This window comes from Phalaenopsis equestris, unplaced genomic scaffold (genome assembly GCF_001263595.1).
Source record: "Phalaenopsis equestris unplaced genomic scaffold, ASM126359v1 Scaffold000402, whole genome shotgun sequence".
NCBI lineage: Eukaryota > Viridiplantae > Streptophyta > Magnoliopsida > Asparagales > Orchidaceae > Phalaenopsis > Phalaenopsis equestris.
Window position 1 is genome coordinate 1834625 of NW_018164844.1, and position 15933 is coordinate 1850557.

Sequence of the window (15933 nt, forward strand, 5' to 3'; positions counted from 1 at the left end):
AATAACCAATGCAAGTTAAATCAAAATAATGGGACCAATAAAAAAAAGAACATATAAATTAAAATAAAGTCTGTACAAGTATCATTAAGTATTAATACAAAATAGTTCAAAAGAACCAAAATATTATCATAGATTAAAAATACGAGTACTCATCTCCATCATAGATGATATGCTTGCTCTTTTAACTTGTATTACTTCTATCAAATTACCATCTATAAAATATAAAATATTTAATTATCACTTAATTATATTTTAGTTTAATTATTAATTATTGATGTATTGCAATATTTTAGTTAAGATTTCAATACTTTAAACTTTAAGTTTAATTATTGTAAATAAAATTAATATTAAATATTATTAATTTATACAAAAATACATTTAGAACTAAAACCTTAACTTTTCTTTATTGTCTGACTCAGATGCACTTAAGTTTAACACTTTTATATATAATATTTATTAAATAACTTAATTAAATAAACTTACCCTCAATCTTAGGCGAAAGCCCCACCCCTCTCACTCACACGAGCACTTTTTTTGCTCCGTGTAATGTTCGACTCGACAGTGAGATCCATGTGCTTCTTGGTCCAAAGTCGAAGATCCTTCAATCCTGAGAAGTTACAACAACTCCAGTACTTTCAACCTGCATACAAAATCTTTGACTTATGAGGTCGAAGTTCCCCCAATTCTGAGAGACTGAGAAGAGTGTAAATGAGCCACGGGAGAGGCTTCCATGATTCATTCGTCTGGACCGAACTGGTCGATACCTGAGAAAGCCAATCGACTATTCCCCGAGGGATTGGCATCTCCTTTCCATAAGGGATCCAATCATAATTATCTAGGGCTTATATATATGATTCTTATTTTTGAGGTTTTTAGTTTTGGATTGTGTTCTATTAGAACAACTGTCGACATCTAGGTTTTCTACTTTTAGGGTTGTATACAAAGGCGGGTGGTGTTTCGAATGTAGCTCGTTCTCATGAGGGTATTTATCTTCGAATTTTCCATCCTCCATATTCCTCCCCTCGCTGTCGTCGTCGTCGTCGCCGTCTTCCCTCTTTTTCAAAACCACTGGTCCCTGGTGTCTTCATGCAACTCCAACCACCGACCAACACCTCCTCCATCTGCTGCCATCTTTTCCAGTCACCTTCCACCTTGCTACCATTCATTCCAACTCTCTGTCTTCGCGGTCCAACCATTCCCTTTGCTGTCGCAGCCCCATGATAGCCCTTCTTTTGCTGTCCCACAGTCCCACACATTCTCTTCCTTGCCGTTTTCATTCCCGCTCACCGCCACCGCCTCGAACAACCGTTTCTGGTTGTTTGTTATTGTTCCAGCCCTCCAACCAGCATCTGCTTCTCTTTCAACCGACCAACCTCCACCTTTCCCCATCGTCGTCCTTCGATACTTCCCCTTCTCCTACAATCATCCAACGTCTTGTCACCTTTCTCTTGCTGTCCACTCACCAAACCAACCACCACCTTTGGATACATTTAGTTGTGTTTGCTTGGTTGTTGTTTTATTTCTCTGTCAATTGTGTGTGGTTATAACTATGTGTTGTCCTTTTCAGTGATAATATTTGCGTTCCTATTGTTGTTTGGGTTAACTCCGATATCACGTAATTAGATGACAAAATTGGTTGCTCTTAACTTGTGAATCATTACTTAATCATACAAACCAACCAACATTGCTCTCATATTTTGATGAATGGGTTTAGTTCTTTATTCACAAATGGTGTCATATTGAACTCAAGAATTGGTTGATTAAAATTCCGAGAATTTTGGTATATATTCATCTATCAGAATGCAAGTGTCGTCCATTAGCTTATTCTCTCTTTAAGATCTACAAATCTAGAAGGATGGTTTCTCACCCTTTCTTGCGCTGGAAAATATGCTAGAAGGCATTTATTCTTTATTTTCCTTATATTGGGAATTGGCAGATTAAATAATATATCAGAAGTAGTTTGTCAATTTGATGATTTTTCAATTGCTCGAGGGGGCAAAAAAAAAAAAAGAGAGAGATAAATTTAAACATAATTAATAATTAGGCTTTCAGCCTTCTTAACTTGGGGTCATACCCATAAGTCCATACCTTGGTTAGGGTTTTGGACGATCAGATTTCGAGCCGAGTTGGGGTCGGCTCGAAATTGGCTCGAATAGGTTTGAATTGTTATGTCTCGTTTTAGATACCCAAGGGAGCCAAATAGGGGGAGAGAAAGTGAGGAGAAAGAGTTTCTCTCTATAAATTGTTGCAATCAACTTATCTGTAAAGTTGAGCAGCTTTGGTGCGAAGGAGAAGGGGACGCTGCGGTTGTGCTGGAGAAGGTGTTGTTGAGCAGGTTAGGGCAGCGATGCTGTGCTCGCGTAAAGACGAAGAGGAAGATGGAGGAAGAAGAAGCCGAAGGAGGGAAGTTATCGGGGTGTGAAGCCTACCCTCTCGACTGAACCCTAGAAATGTGGGTGAAGGAGGAACAAGCCGAGCGTCCTCTGTTTGTAGTGAAGAAGCAACATCGTGTTTGCAAAGGAGGGGAGGAAGATGGGTTCATGTGGATTAGGGCTCTTGACCGAGATTCAAAGGAAACTTTTTAATAATTTTATTTAATAAGAAAATTATATATTGTCGGCAGTCGAGAGCTTTGCTAGGGTTTCGAATGGTGATTTCCATCGTGTGTGATTCAATCGTGCTCGAAGGAGAGGGCTCACACCTCATTGCCTCTGATTCGCCGTCTCTCCATTCTCGTCTTCTCGTATCTTCTGCTTTGTTTGCTCGTGTTCACGTCGACTCATGCCCTTGCGTCCCTCCTACTTATTGATCGTTTCTCCTTTTTCAACTTTCTGTTTCGACACCGACTCTTCACATTTTCACATCTTCGCATCTTCGCCTCTCTCAGCTTACGCGATTATATTGGGACGTCGTAGCAGGCGGTCTCCCTACTCTGATGGCGCTGCCTCATTTTTCAGTTGAACCTGACAAAGCCTCATTTGCCCACGTGGTTGGTAGTCTTTAGGTGGAGTCGGCAGTTGTCTTCCTCTCAAGCTATAAGAATTGTCGTGATCGTACATGTGATTGGCCTTTTGTTAAGAAGAGAAGTAGGAAATGTGGGAAAACAATACTTTTTTCTTTGAATTAGAAATTTCAACCCTGATTGAGAAATTTAATTTCGCTCTTATTGAAAAATTTCAGTGGGGGCACCCACCTATGGAAGTTATCAGAAAGAGTTTTGACGATCTCAAACTAGCAGATAAGTGGAAAGTGAAACTCTTTGATGTGAGACGTGTTGATTCAGTTAACCGTGACTGAAGATTACGTTGAGATTTTCTTCAAAAAAATATCTTAACATTGCAGGCAAGTCAATAAAGTTACTCAAGTGGTCTCCTGACTTTGATCAGATCTTGAACCTCCACTGTACCAGTATGATTTAATTTACCTGGTCTAAAGCTGCACTTTTTTAATCATCAGGTTTTTTACTCTATTGTGGTCATAGTTTGAGACCCTATGAAGCTAGATCTACCCACCTTTAATCTAACCAAGCCTTTCGTAGCTAGAATTACTTGTGGAAATGAATATTACTTTACTTGATATTACTGAAGTCTGACTGGGCACAACTCGTAATGGATATTGACAACAAACTGTCATGAAACATAGACCTTTTTATTGTACCCACTGTAAGATATTTGAACATTCCCTTGATAAATTTCACAGGTTTCATCCTAATTTGAAATCTAAAGCTCATGTGAATAAGGATGGGTTTAACCCCACTGCTCTGGACATCTGCTCCACCTGTGGAGGAAATTACCACAATACAGTAATTAATGTCTTATTTAATTGCCCCTGTAGACCCCTCCCCACTGACAATACTATTTCTATTTTTGCGATTAATGTGATGTCGAATGGCCCTGCTAGGCAACCTACACCTTCAAATCTTATTGAAAATAATATTGAAGGATCTTTACCTACAAAGGATAGTGTTCGAACCAATGTCAGGAGAGTCTCGCAGCTCCGCATCTTCAGGAAGTCTCCGGTGCAGAGGCGTCAACTCATACTTCACATACACTAGAACCTATTGTGGTTGCAACAGTTGACAATCTTTCTACTACAGTTCTACCACCTAATCCGAATGGTCAATCTTTGGATGAGGAATGACAGGTTTACACATGTAGGAGAAAGAAGAAGAATGGACCTACTTGAGCTTATGAATCTAATGGATGATATTTTGGTTACTTCGGGTAATGGTACACACCTCACTAATTTGTTAATTGGCTCACTTCCGAGAACTAGAGGTAGAGACAAGACTAAATTGGGTCGTCCTTAATTTTTTCCGCGCCTTGGTGGTTTTTGTTTTTTTATCTTATATGCATCTTTTCTTTTTTGGAGTTAGTGTGTTGTACCATATGGGTTGGGTGTCTACTTTTGGGCCCACTCATACAACCTATTTGTATTTTTTTCCCTTTTAAATATATAAAGGTTTTAGTGAGTGGGCACTAAGAGCCCACTCATAGGGAATACATCTCACTCGAAAAAAGACTTTAAAATACTCGTATACCCAAAAAATTAGGAAATACTCTTAATCATGGCGAGTGGGTTTACCACGTCCCTCCCCCTGGTTCTAAGAGGGAGTCCAACAACAAACTGAGATGTAGACTTCCACCCGAAACTATCAAACAGTCATTCTGAAAATTCCTGAGTTCTAACATTTCTTTTTTCTTCTTCCTAGATTTATAAACTTGTCATTCATGAGTATGTTAATCTGTAAATTGCTGAGCAGTCTCAGCCTGCAACACACCTTGATTATGACGCGCCTTCAAGACTTGAGTACCCTCTTCTTTCGCAATAGGTGGTTCCAAAACACTTCGGCCAATATCTGCTACAACCAAATTCTTAGTATTTATGATCTGAGGAAGAACTGCCTCAACAACAATGGGAAGTAGCTGATGAACTGGTTGGTGAGGAATAGTCTGATAAGACAAATTTTCATTCAACATTTCTGAAAGTTATTCAGATTCTACTATATTTTCCTCAACTTGGATTATGTTGTTAGGAACTGCAGAATCCAAATGCACGGGAATGTTGGATCTCAAATGTGGATGAAGCCTAAAGCATTTGACATGTGTGTGCCCAAACAATTTACAGTGATTACAGTAGTAGGACCTTTGTTTTGCGACAATTGACTGTCAATACCCATTGTGGGCAGTACCAAGCCATATTTCTTCTACACCAAGGAGGGTGATATCCCTTTCAACAAGAATCCTTGGAACTGAATGCTTGGATAGGTTGAAGGTGGGTACGTCTAATTTCATAAGTCTCCCTAGTGCAGCTCCAATAGAATAGATCTGTGTGCTTGTTTGTTTGTGCACGTGTTTTTTGTAATTTTAATACAAAATTTTATTAAATTATGACTCTTATTTTACAATTTTAGCTTGGAGGAAATAAAAATAGGAGAAGTGCGCAAACTAAAGGAGGGAGATTGACCCGAGTAAAATTCTGTAAGGTAATATTGGGTTTATATTATAATATACTTAATCAATTTTAAATATATATATATATATAATGAATAGCAAGATGAAGTTAATTAGAATTTCATAAAAAAATGATGAAAATTAGTACTTAAATAACATAATGTTAATAATTTGTTAAGATAATATGAATAAATTTAATTTTAGTTATATGAATGTCATGTTTGTTATAGCCATTAATTTCAGAAAAGCCGAGATTTAGACAAATTGAAGAATAAATAAATCATAATTGAGGTGAGTACTTTTATTCTTAGATTTATAGTAGTATTTGGTTTCCTCTCAATCAATTACATTAATAGCTAGTCATACATATAAATTCATTTATCAGTTTATCCTAATTTATATGCTCTCATTTTTATAGGTCATGAACGTTAGGTCTTCTGTTAGTAAAAATTATATAATGTCATTTAAAGATACATATATTATATTGTATGTCATAAGATAAACATATGAATGATATTGATTTAATTATATATATATAAATATGTTTGAATGTATATGCTTGACTATGTTAGAGTCACACATTTAAGGTGCTAGCAGGTGAATGCTAATGTACCCGCACATGTAAATACAAATTATTGATGTTGAGATACCTTAATTGATATAATTTTTAGAATGTGTTTCTATGATAGTTATACAGACATAGAATGATATATATATGATATTTATATAATATATCTCATTGAATAATATGAAATATCGTAAGTATTCATATTCATAAACTATTAAATGTTTTATATTGATTTATTAAAAGCTTAATTAACATGCATATTTTTTTTCTTTTTTCTTGTATTATTGTAGTTTAAGAGCGTGTGTATTTTCTAGTTTTGGTTAGCTCACTGTTATTTTAAACTAACTTTTTAAGTGTAATTAATTGATTAAAAGATGAGTAATAAAAAAAAAATATTTATAAAAGACGCGAACAACCTGTAATGAAGTAAATTTAATTGTACTGTTTTAGAAAATGCATATAGAAAACTTGATTCCCATTGTCGGACCACCTGTGCCCGCCTTGGTTAATTCCAAGCCCGGGCCTTGTGGTGACATGAATATGGCTTGAAATCTGCTTGTGACTCTTTTTTTTATTATTTTTAGCCATAGCTTGTATTAAACTCGAATCGAGCTCATCCGCCTTGAAATCGAATTGAGCTGGCTCAAGTTGTGCTATTTGGATCCATTCCAGCTTGAAAATGAAAACAAGTTGGCTCGCTTCGATTAATGGAACTTAAAATGAATGAATTGAAATAAATAAATCACACAAAAATTCTGCAACTTGTGGATTATAAAATTTTATTTAGCATTATATTATATATATGCAAAATTTTTCTAAATTAAAAAAAATAAATCGAGCTAATCTTGAGCTAATTCAAGCTGATCCATGTATGAAATCGACTTGAAATAAATTCTATCCATGGTTTCAGCTCATAGCTCGACTCGTTTTCTTTGATCTGATCTCGATCTCAGCTTAAGCTTGGTATCACCATTTTTGTATAGTAGATGAAGCAAATTTCTAGAGATGGAGGCAAAAATTCATAGTAGTTTTATACAAGGAAAACCTTCTCAATAAGGACCATGAATTAATCATTTTGTAATAATTTCCATTTCTTAAAATCAACTGTGATAAAATATATTTTGTTACTTGATCCAATAAAAAATTCAATTATGAAAGGACTTGGTTTTCTTGTTAGGTTTGCTGTTTATTTTATTTGATTTCGAGCCAGCTTGGCTCATACTTGAATCGAGCTCGCTCCATCTTGAAATCCAAACAAACTGGCTCAAGTTGAGTTTCTTGGATCCGTTGTAGCTTGAATATCAAAACAAACTGACACTTTTTGATTTATGGAGCTTAAAATGATTGAATAGAAATAAATTACACAGATTTTACAAGTTTGAGCCGTGCTCGAGCCAATTCAATTTGATCCGTGTATGGCTTGAAATTGGCTCGAAAGAAATTTGATCCATAGTTTAGGCTCAATGCTTTACTCGTTTACTTTGATTTGATCTTGATCCGGGCGAAAATTTGAATTGATTTTTGAGAGATTAATGAACTTTGAGCTAAATTCTCAGCTCTAAGTTTTGTATCACCATTTTCTTTAACTAGTAGACGAAGCTTCCAACTTAAAATGTCTGAAGATGTAGGCAAAAATCCATAGCAGTTGTTTTACAAGGAAAACCTTCTCAGTAAGGACCTTGAATTAATCATTGTGTAATAGTTTCCATTTCTTAGAATCAACTATGATAAAATATGTTACTTGATCCAATAAAAATTCAATTATGAAAGGAATTGGTTTTCTTGTCACAAGTGTCGGGGTTTTGTTTTTTGTTTTTTTTTTTTGAAGTGTACCATGCCAGATTTAATTATTGATGGCTGGTAAACTACAAGAGTGCTCTTCCTTCATCGAATGTGTCAATCCAGGTCTACTTCATGGAATGGTAAAGGCACAGTTTTCACGGCTCGAAACTTGCCAGCATTGGTAAGGTGTTCATTCTCCAACCTGGAAATTAGATTGTCATGAGTACTTCTACCTTTCTTATTATAAGAAAAAAGCAGATAAAAAAGGAATAAACAGTTTTTTTCTAGTAGTTGAACTTAGTTCTCTGTATCACAGTTTACCTATAGAAATTCCAATGTCCACGGCGAATCACTTCTAGAGCTGCCAGGAGGAAGGAAGTCACTCTATAATCCAAATTAGCAATGTTCGAATGCAGAACTGATTGTATCCATGCTAACCTCAGTATAAAGTTAAGTCCCTGAAAATTCACAAAGAAAACCTACTCTTACCACCAATTGAAGTTTGTGCACCATCTGTTTTAATATATTCACACTTTTGAAATTTTCATGTTGTGATAAGAAGTTGAATCTACCATGCTGGAGATTCTGAAAAATTAATCATCTGCTCAACTTCTTGAACTTTTTCATAATTTGATTTTAGGGGCATTTGCATACTTGCCACACAATTCTCTTGTATTTACAGATCTAACACTTAAACATTCATATTAACTTGCAAACCACTCAAATTCCTTACATCACATCAAAAATACCACCTTCACTACCTTTTAAAAAGTGAAATACACTTTTCATGCATAGGTTATGATACCAAGGTGTTATAAGTATAAATATCGAACTTTGGGTATTTGATATGTAAATACCTAAGAATTGTGTGGTATGTATGTAAATTTTCCTAGATTTTAATATGATGCTCAACAGAGTATTGGCTCTGTTTTGCATTTGGTTTAGCAGACTACATACCATCGATAAGAAATATATGAACTTGCGACGAAGAATTAGCTCATTCCTAAGCCATGGATTTTCTGATTTTGGTTGCAACAGTCCCCAATCCTTTACAAAATCCCAGTACAATTGGTACACAGTTGCTGTGCTTGACATCAGGACAACAAGAGATAACCACTCTATAGTTTTCTCCTTCTCATAGGCTACCTTAGCTCCTGCTGCAAGCATTGCAGACACATACTTGCCTAGATTCACAAGATGGCTTATCTCTCCCTCATCGAACCATCTCCTCGCACACTGCCACGAAATCGTGTAGTCTCCTAAAGATTAGCTAATTTTTATTTGAGTGGTCTTGATTTATGTTGTCTAGAAAAAAAACCTGCATGGCTCTCCAGTAGTAGGGAAGGAAGGATACAACATAAGCTAAGTCTCTGAAATTTGTAGTACTCATGCAGTATCCATAATCTTGTGTTTTATAGCTTCCAGTGACATAATAGCAGGTTACATATTCCAGGTTCCTCAGCATAGGTACCTATGGCCATTTAGTATTGTGATCAGTTGGTCAATCTCTATTTGAAATACCTGAAGAAATTTACAAATTTCAGTAAAATTGAGAAAGATAAATACCTGGCTGCATAATTGGTCAGCCATGAAGAAATCTACCATGACCACCTGCAAATGATTTTCAAGGAAAACTAAAGGTTTGATTAGTTATGCAACCTGTCTTCTGAATTAAGCTTTGATATTGTTGTCAGGTCTAACCAACCTTATAAAAAGGAGATAGTATAATGTTCCTGATAACTCTAAGAAAGTGGTAGCGGCTTGATTGATATATAATGTTGAAAGGACACACAAGCACAACTGTAAGCATCTGCATCAAAATAAATAGAATTTTATTATGCCCCAAATTCACAATCATGGTTACAGGAATAATTGGCATTTCTATTCCAATATGTAATGAGAATAAGCATTTGATTTCTTTAATGTGGCATATGCTGTACTATATTCTTCTAAACAATGTAAGATGCTGCGGTGGTGTAGAAATGCGAGAGATTACCAGTAGCAAAATTCCAGGGATTGCTTGGACTTGAGTGGAATTATAGCCTTTCAAAGTACAGGATAGATGGGCAAACATAATTCCCACCACTATAGTCATTGAGGTGGCACATATCAGGAAAACATCTCTGTATTGTAGTTCTTTGGTGGGGGCGAACTCAAATATGAAACTATAGTTGATTCTTGTCTTTCTCCACATGTAGATGTTACACCCATAGAGGAAAAGGTGCAGGAAAAATAGGCTAAACATACTGTAATTTATGTATGGCAGTTAGAAACTTAATATAAAATGTGATGGTTGATAACTAAGATCATTCATAAATTTCAGATTAACAGGACTGGCCTTAGAACTGGATAAACTGTTTCCATGTAAATGGTGTCTGATTGCCTTGTGTACATTCCAGCAATATGTGCCATGATACAATATCCGATAAAAAGTGCAATGAAGCATCCGGTAAAGAGTCCTGTTAATAAAATTAAATTACATTCCAAATAAGCTATTTTTGAACATTCATCAGGAAATGGTATATCTCATGCCAGTGGCATATATGCCCATTTCAGTCTAGTTTGTTATCAGTAATAGTGCTTAATTATGCTTAGTTAGAAAGTCTTTTTTACCAATGAAAAAAGTCACTGAATGAGATTCCTTTCGCTGGTTTGGCTTGAGGTATTTTATGGCCTTCCTCTTATCATCATCAGCAAAGTGTTTGGTAAAGTGATCCTCGACCTCATCCATTAATCTAACAGCCTGCTTGATTTCAATAGTTTTGTTACTGTTATGAAAAACCTTATTTTTACCAGTTTCCTAATGAGAAATGGAGATATTAGGCAGGACATTACCTTATCTGAACTGTTGAAATAGGAACTTTCAACAACTTTAAGGTATATAGGAAGGATTTGCTTTCCCATCGCCTGCAATACGAACTAGTTATTATTATCATAAACACTTGTAGCTTTTCCTAGATTAATATATATATATATATATATCTATATATATATATATATATATTTATATATATTTGAATAGCCAAATAAGAATAGCCAAATAACCTTATCAAACTTCTTCAAAATCTTCACAAAAGCCAACATATTCAGGTTCCTGAAACAATTAACAGAAAAACCTTTACTTCTTCCCCAAAAAATGATGAAATTGAGCTTGAATAACCTATTGGATTTTATTTGCACCTATATGTCCTGAGATAACTTAATCCTTTGAAGAGTTCGATATAGGCCCCTCGAATCATCTTTTCTGCACGGTGGAGCTTTGTCTTGTTAATATGGAGCTTCGCTTTCTCCGGTCTGCATTTCTTGGATTGGTTAACTAAGTCCTCCCAGACCAAGTAGGTAAGAGCTGAGATAGTTCTGGAGGGAGTAGTAAGGGGAATGTTTATCTTGAGATTCTTTCCCTGGCAGCTGAAGATTCTTCCAGAGAGACTTGTATGCTTACCTTCTTCTGCTCTTTTGGCTTTCACCAGATTTCCTGATTCATCTTGCTCCTCGAGAGAATCACAGAATTGAACTTCACTCTTCTCACAGTCTGATGCCAAGCTCTCCTGAGTTTGTTCCTGATCTGTTGTGTCCTTAATGGACTCATCCTCTGTTAACATGGAAAAGGAGATCATTTTTAGAACTCTTTAGTTAATTTCATAAGTTAACTAATTTATTAAATAATATAAATAAACTATTAGATCTTCACAATATTTTTTTATAAGTATATTCATTATCAAAGAAGTTCTGAAAATATATAATAACTTAGTAAATATATAATAACTTTGTAGTATTTTGGGATGCCAAAAGAGCTCACGTTTTTGTGTTTGATTCGTTCGTTGAGCAACCAACACGAACAAAGATAGTTTTCTTGAACTTGATTTATAAACGAGCAGATTATGAACAAACTTTTATTCATTCATGTTCACTCGTTTTGACTTTAGTTAATTAAATAGTTAAATAATAATAATATTATAATTTTTTTGTTATATTAAAAAATGTTAAATTTTATTATTCCTTAAATTATTAGAACTAATTTCGAGCCAAATTTGAGTTGTAAAGAATAAATGAATTTGAATCATGCTGAACACAAACATGTTATTTGCTGGTCATTTCAAACACATGCTGAACACAAACATGTTATTTGCTGGTCATTTCAAACACAACTCAATTTAAGTTTTTTTTTTTGTGCGTGAACAAGCTGAAGCTGACAAATTAGTGGGCTTGCTCAAGGTCAGCTTGTTTTCCTCTTTAATTGTATTTTCTTAATAGTTAATTATATTGTCTAATAATTTAATTCAATTGAGGGAGAGCATATGATATATGAAATTAAGGACACAATTAAAAAATAGCTCTATCTGGATACAAAACATATCAATATATTCTGATGTAATTTTTTTTCAATAAAAATTTTAGTATGAAAAGCACACAACAACGACGAAGACAACAAACCTTTATCCCATTAAGTGGGGTGGGTTACATGAATCATTTTTCTCCATTGCGTCTTATTGAGTGTCATATTTTCATTTAATTCTAATAAATTAAGTTTTTTTTTTCTTATACAATATGCGCAAGTCTTTTTATGTTTACTTCTGCCTTTCTTAACATAAGTCAAATTTAAAACATCTACTCTCCTAATTGGATAGTCAGATGGTCGACATTTAATGTGACCAAACCATCTAAGACGACTCTCTCTAATTTTATCCGCCACTGAAGCTACACCAGCCTTATCACGGATATAGTCGTCTCTAAGTGTAAAATCACTCATCCACCTAAGCATTCTCATCTCGGCAACATTTAACTTAGTTTTATGCTAACTTAGTTTTATTTAACTTAGTTTTATGCTTCTCTTTTAAAGGCCAACATTCAACGCCATAGAGTATTGTGGCTCTCACCACCATCTTATAAAATTTTCCTTTCAGTGTAAGCGGTAGTTTTCTATCACATAACAGACCCGAAACATTCCTTAACTTCAACCAATTCAACTTAAATTCTACTAATAACATCTCCATCTATATCACTATCACATTTAACAATAAACCCGAGATATCTAAAGGGTCACATCTTTTAATAATTCGAGCACCCATAGTTATAACTCTGTCAATAGAGCTGCTGCTACTAAAATTACATTCCATGTATGAAAAATATGATATATGAAATCAAAGACACTTAAAAAATTGCTCCGTCTGGATACAAACGTATCAAAACATCCCAATGAAAATTTCAGTATGTATGTATAATACACAATAAACTATTTCAGTATGTATGTATAATACACAATAAACTATTTCTACTGTATTTCTTAGCTGCTTAATTGTGCAAACATCACGTTTAAGTACATTTTCCATAAATTTTTTTGGTCGAAGTAGTACCAACAATCAATTGAAAATTCTGCCATTTAAACAAAAAGTTCCGTCCTTGAAGCAAAAATAGGCTTAGCCGTGAGTAAATAAATTAGTTCTTTATGGACTCTGCTTCATTATTGTTTACATTTGGTTCTGCTAGCCCTATGTCAGTACAGTTATGTGCTTATCCTAATTTAAACACCTATAATTCTAATAAGTTCCATATTTAGCTATGTTTTCATGTAGATTGATTGAAGTTCAGAAGAATGGAACAATTCATGTATTTGTGAATATTGGGTTGGAACATGATGGATAAGCCTACTTTGGCCAATTCGTGTAATAGAAATTTGAAAGAAAAAAAAAAAAATCAATTTGTGTCATGGTGAGTTTTTAAATTATTCAAATTTATATGAAAATGAATGTAATATAAGTTTGATTAATTTGTCATTTATTGCACTTATGTTTAAACAAAGTCGTGCAATTTTTCTCCTTAAAAATGATTTAATTTCAGAATCTTTTAGTGCTGTATCCATTAATAAAACATAATTAAAGCTTCAAGTGAGCTATTGGTTTATTCCTCATTTATCTTTTGCACACTTTTATGCTTTCCATTTTCAACAAGTTCCATGCTTTCCGCATTCTGTGGTCATGCAATTTCTGTTCTGCGTTGGCCAAACTATGTGAATAACATTTCATGAAGAAAGGGAGATGAATCCGACTTACCGAAACAAATAGAACTCGAAATTGACTGATCTTCCTTCGAGTCGGGATTCAAGCAGCCCTGCTCCCTCTGCTTCTTCATTGCAGCCTTGAGATGAACAAGAATCTCCATTTGCTTTCTCAGTGACTCACCCCTCTCGACAAACTCCTTCTCCTTCGCCTTATAGAATTGGTTCACTTTGTTCAGCTGAAGATCAAGTCTTGCAAAGAAATCTCTTGCAGCATTTGTCTCTTCAAATTGATCCAGTAGCTCAGTCTCATATAAATCACCATTGCTCGCGGTGCTCATAAGCTTCCGGTGAACCTGAGCAAGCCAAAACTATATATTTATTAGAACAAATCATAAAACTTTTTTAGAATCATAGCGCGAAAAGACTGAGCGAAAAGACTGAGCAGAACAATGCCTGAATAGTTTCATTCTTGTGACCCCAACCACTGCTGAATAATGATAGTTTCTTTACTGGTGATAATAGGAGTCTTTGTGGAAGATTTTCCTCTGGTGATTTGTTCACTAAATTCTGGTTGAAGCAATGGATTTGCATTTTCTTGAGGTCCTTTTTTAGCTGCCAGTAGTCTACAAAAGCATCCTTCCACTCGGGGACAAGCTGGGCTTTAAACTGCTTGGAGAACTTCACCATGTCTACTTTTTTCTCTCAGAAAGCAATATTTTTACTGTAATTTGGTCTATATTCCCTCTGTTTAGGTGTGGGAGGGAGGGGGAGAGGTGGGGGAGTTTATATACATGGTGAGATGGAGTGGGGAGGGGAGGGTTTGTAAGCATCATTCTTGTGGGTATTGGAAAACAGCACATTCTGAGATATCCTTAATTAGGAGCTCTTGTACTACTGTAATTGAGCATCTCAATTCATTTTGGGAGGCCATGGTTTCTTGGGAGAGATTCTTCTTGAGGAAAGGTTTGGAAGTGGGAGGATTTTGGATGTTGGGTGAGAGCCACTATAATGAAAAAAGATGAATAGCCTCTATGTTTTTGGTTGATGTTGGTTTCGGCATTTTTTCGGTCGAGTTTCTGTGTCTAGAAAAAAAATTTGGACGGGATATTCTGATTAAACTTTGATTTAGATGAGATATGATGTAGTTGAGTTTACTTTGATTTTGATGCAATGTAAAAATTGATTCATTTTGTATATGTTGAAATCATCTTGAAATAACTTTAGAAGATTTACACACATACCTCTCAATTTTTATGTATTTACATGTCTAATTAACACCTAAACTCTTATTTCTACATATACCCACTTTACCTATACCTATACATGAAAGTTGTATTTCACTTTTTAAAAGTTAAAATACTGATATTCATGACGTGATATAAATTAACCACCCTCTTTAATCAATATTGTGCCCATTTAAAAGATATATTGGGATTCCTTAGTTCTTTAAGATAATAATGGCAGCAACACAAGTTAAATTAACTTTAGAAAATTATGTCTGTTTCTGTTCCTTGAGTCAGCATTTCACACTTGAAATCAAATGTGGAAGGACATCTTGGGCAGCTCATCATATGAGGATCAATGAATAGTTTACTAGATTAGAGGAAGCACTTGAAGGCTAAGTTCTCTTAGGTCCATTTCTTTAGGGCTCAAAGCTTATAAGTAAAAAAATAAAGTTCTTTTTAAAATATGTTTGTTAGTGTTGGTTATTACTTAAAAACACTCAAAACATTGAAATAATATTTTGAGTGTTTTTAAAAATAAGTTTATTTATTTTTAAAAAATAAAAAAAATAAAAAAAAATACTTGAAAAATGCACCAAACAATTATATTTTTTAAAATAAAAACAAATAAAAAAGTCAAAATAAAAAAAAAACAAAAATGGTAACCAAAAAAAAAAAAAAAGATCCTTGGGGCTTGTTTGGGAACAGTTTTGTTTGTTTTTTTTTCAAATTTTTTTTACTTTTGTTTATAAAAATATGTTTGTTTTGTACGATTTTTACATATTATTAATTCTTTCTAAAAATAATAAATTTATTTTTGAAAATACTTAAAATACCATTTAGGTGGTTTGAATGATTTTAAAACCAATAATATTTTAGTCAAAAATACCAAACATATTTTGTTTCAAA

The 15933-nt window shown here is 34.4% G+C and overlaps 1 protein-coding gene across 1 annotated transcript; it reads right to left on the bottom strand.

The window, feature by feature from the left end:
• Nucleotides 1–7608: 7608 nt before the first annotated feature.
• LOC110026844 (phosphate transporter PHO1 homolog 1) lies at nt 7609–14539 on the bottom strand. The gene is made up of 14 exons (XM_020728019.1): nt 14255–14539; nt 13854–14154; nt 10984–11395; nt 10849–10897; nt 10639–10710; nt 10417–10546; nt 10142–10262; nt 9800–10049; nt 9509–9613; nt 9370–9414; nt 9122–9274; nt 8761–9039; nt 8125–8261; nt 7609–8005 (listed from the first exon to the last, which is right to left on the bottom strand). Exons 1-14 carry the CDS (start codon nt 14486–14488, stop codon nt 7918–7920), a joined length of 2376 nt encoding a protein of 791 aa, XP_020583678.1. The 5' UTR covers nt 14489–14539; the 3' UTR covers nt 7609–7917.
• Nucleotides 14540–15933: the final 1394 nt, after the last annotated feature.

Coding starts and splice junctions, on each gene's coding strand:
- LOC110026844 (XM_020728019.1), bottom strand. CDS start 14,488: ATGGTGAAGTTCTCCAAGCAGTTTAAAGCCCAGCTTGTCCCCGAGTGG. Junction 11,396..13,853: donor TTCGAGTTCTATTTGTTTCG/GTAAGTCGGATT, acceptor CCATGTTAACAG/AGGATGAGTCCATTAAGGAC. Junction 10,547..10,638: donor ATTTCAACAGTTCAGATAAG/GTAATGTCCTGC, acceptor GAAATCAAGCAG/GCTGTTAGATTAATGGATGA.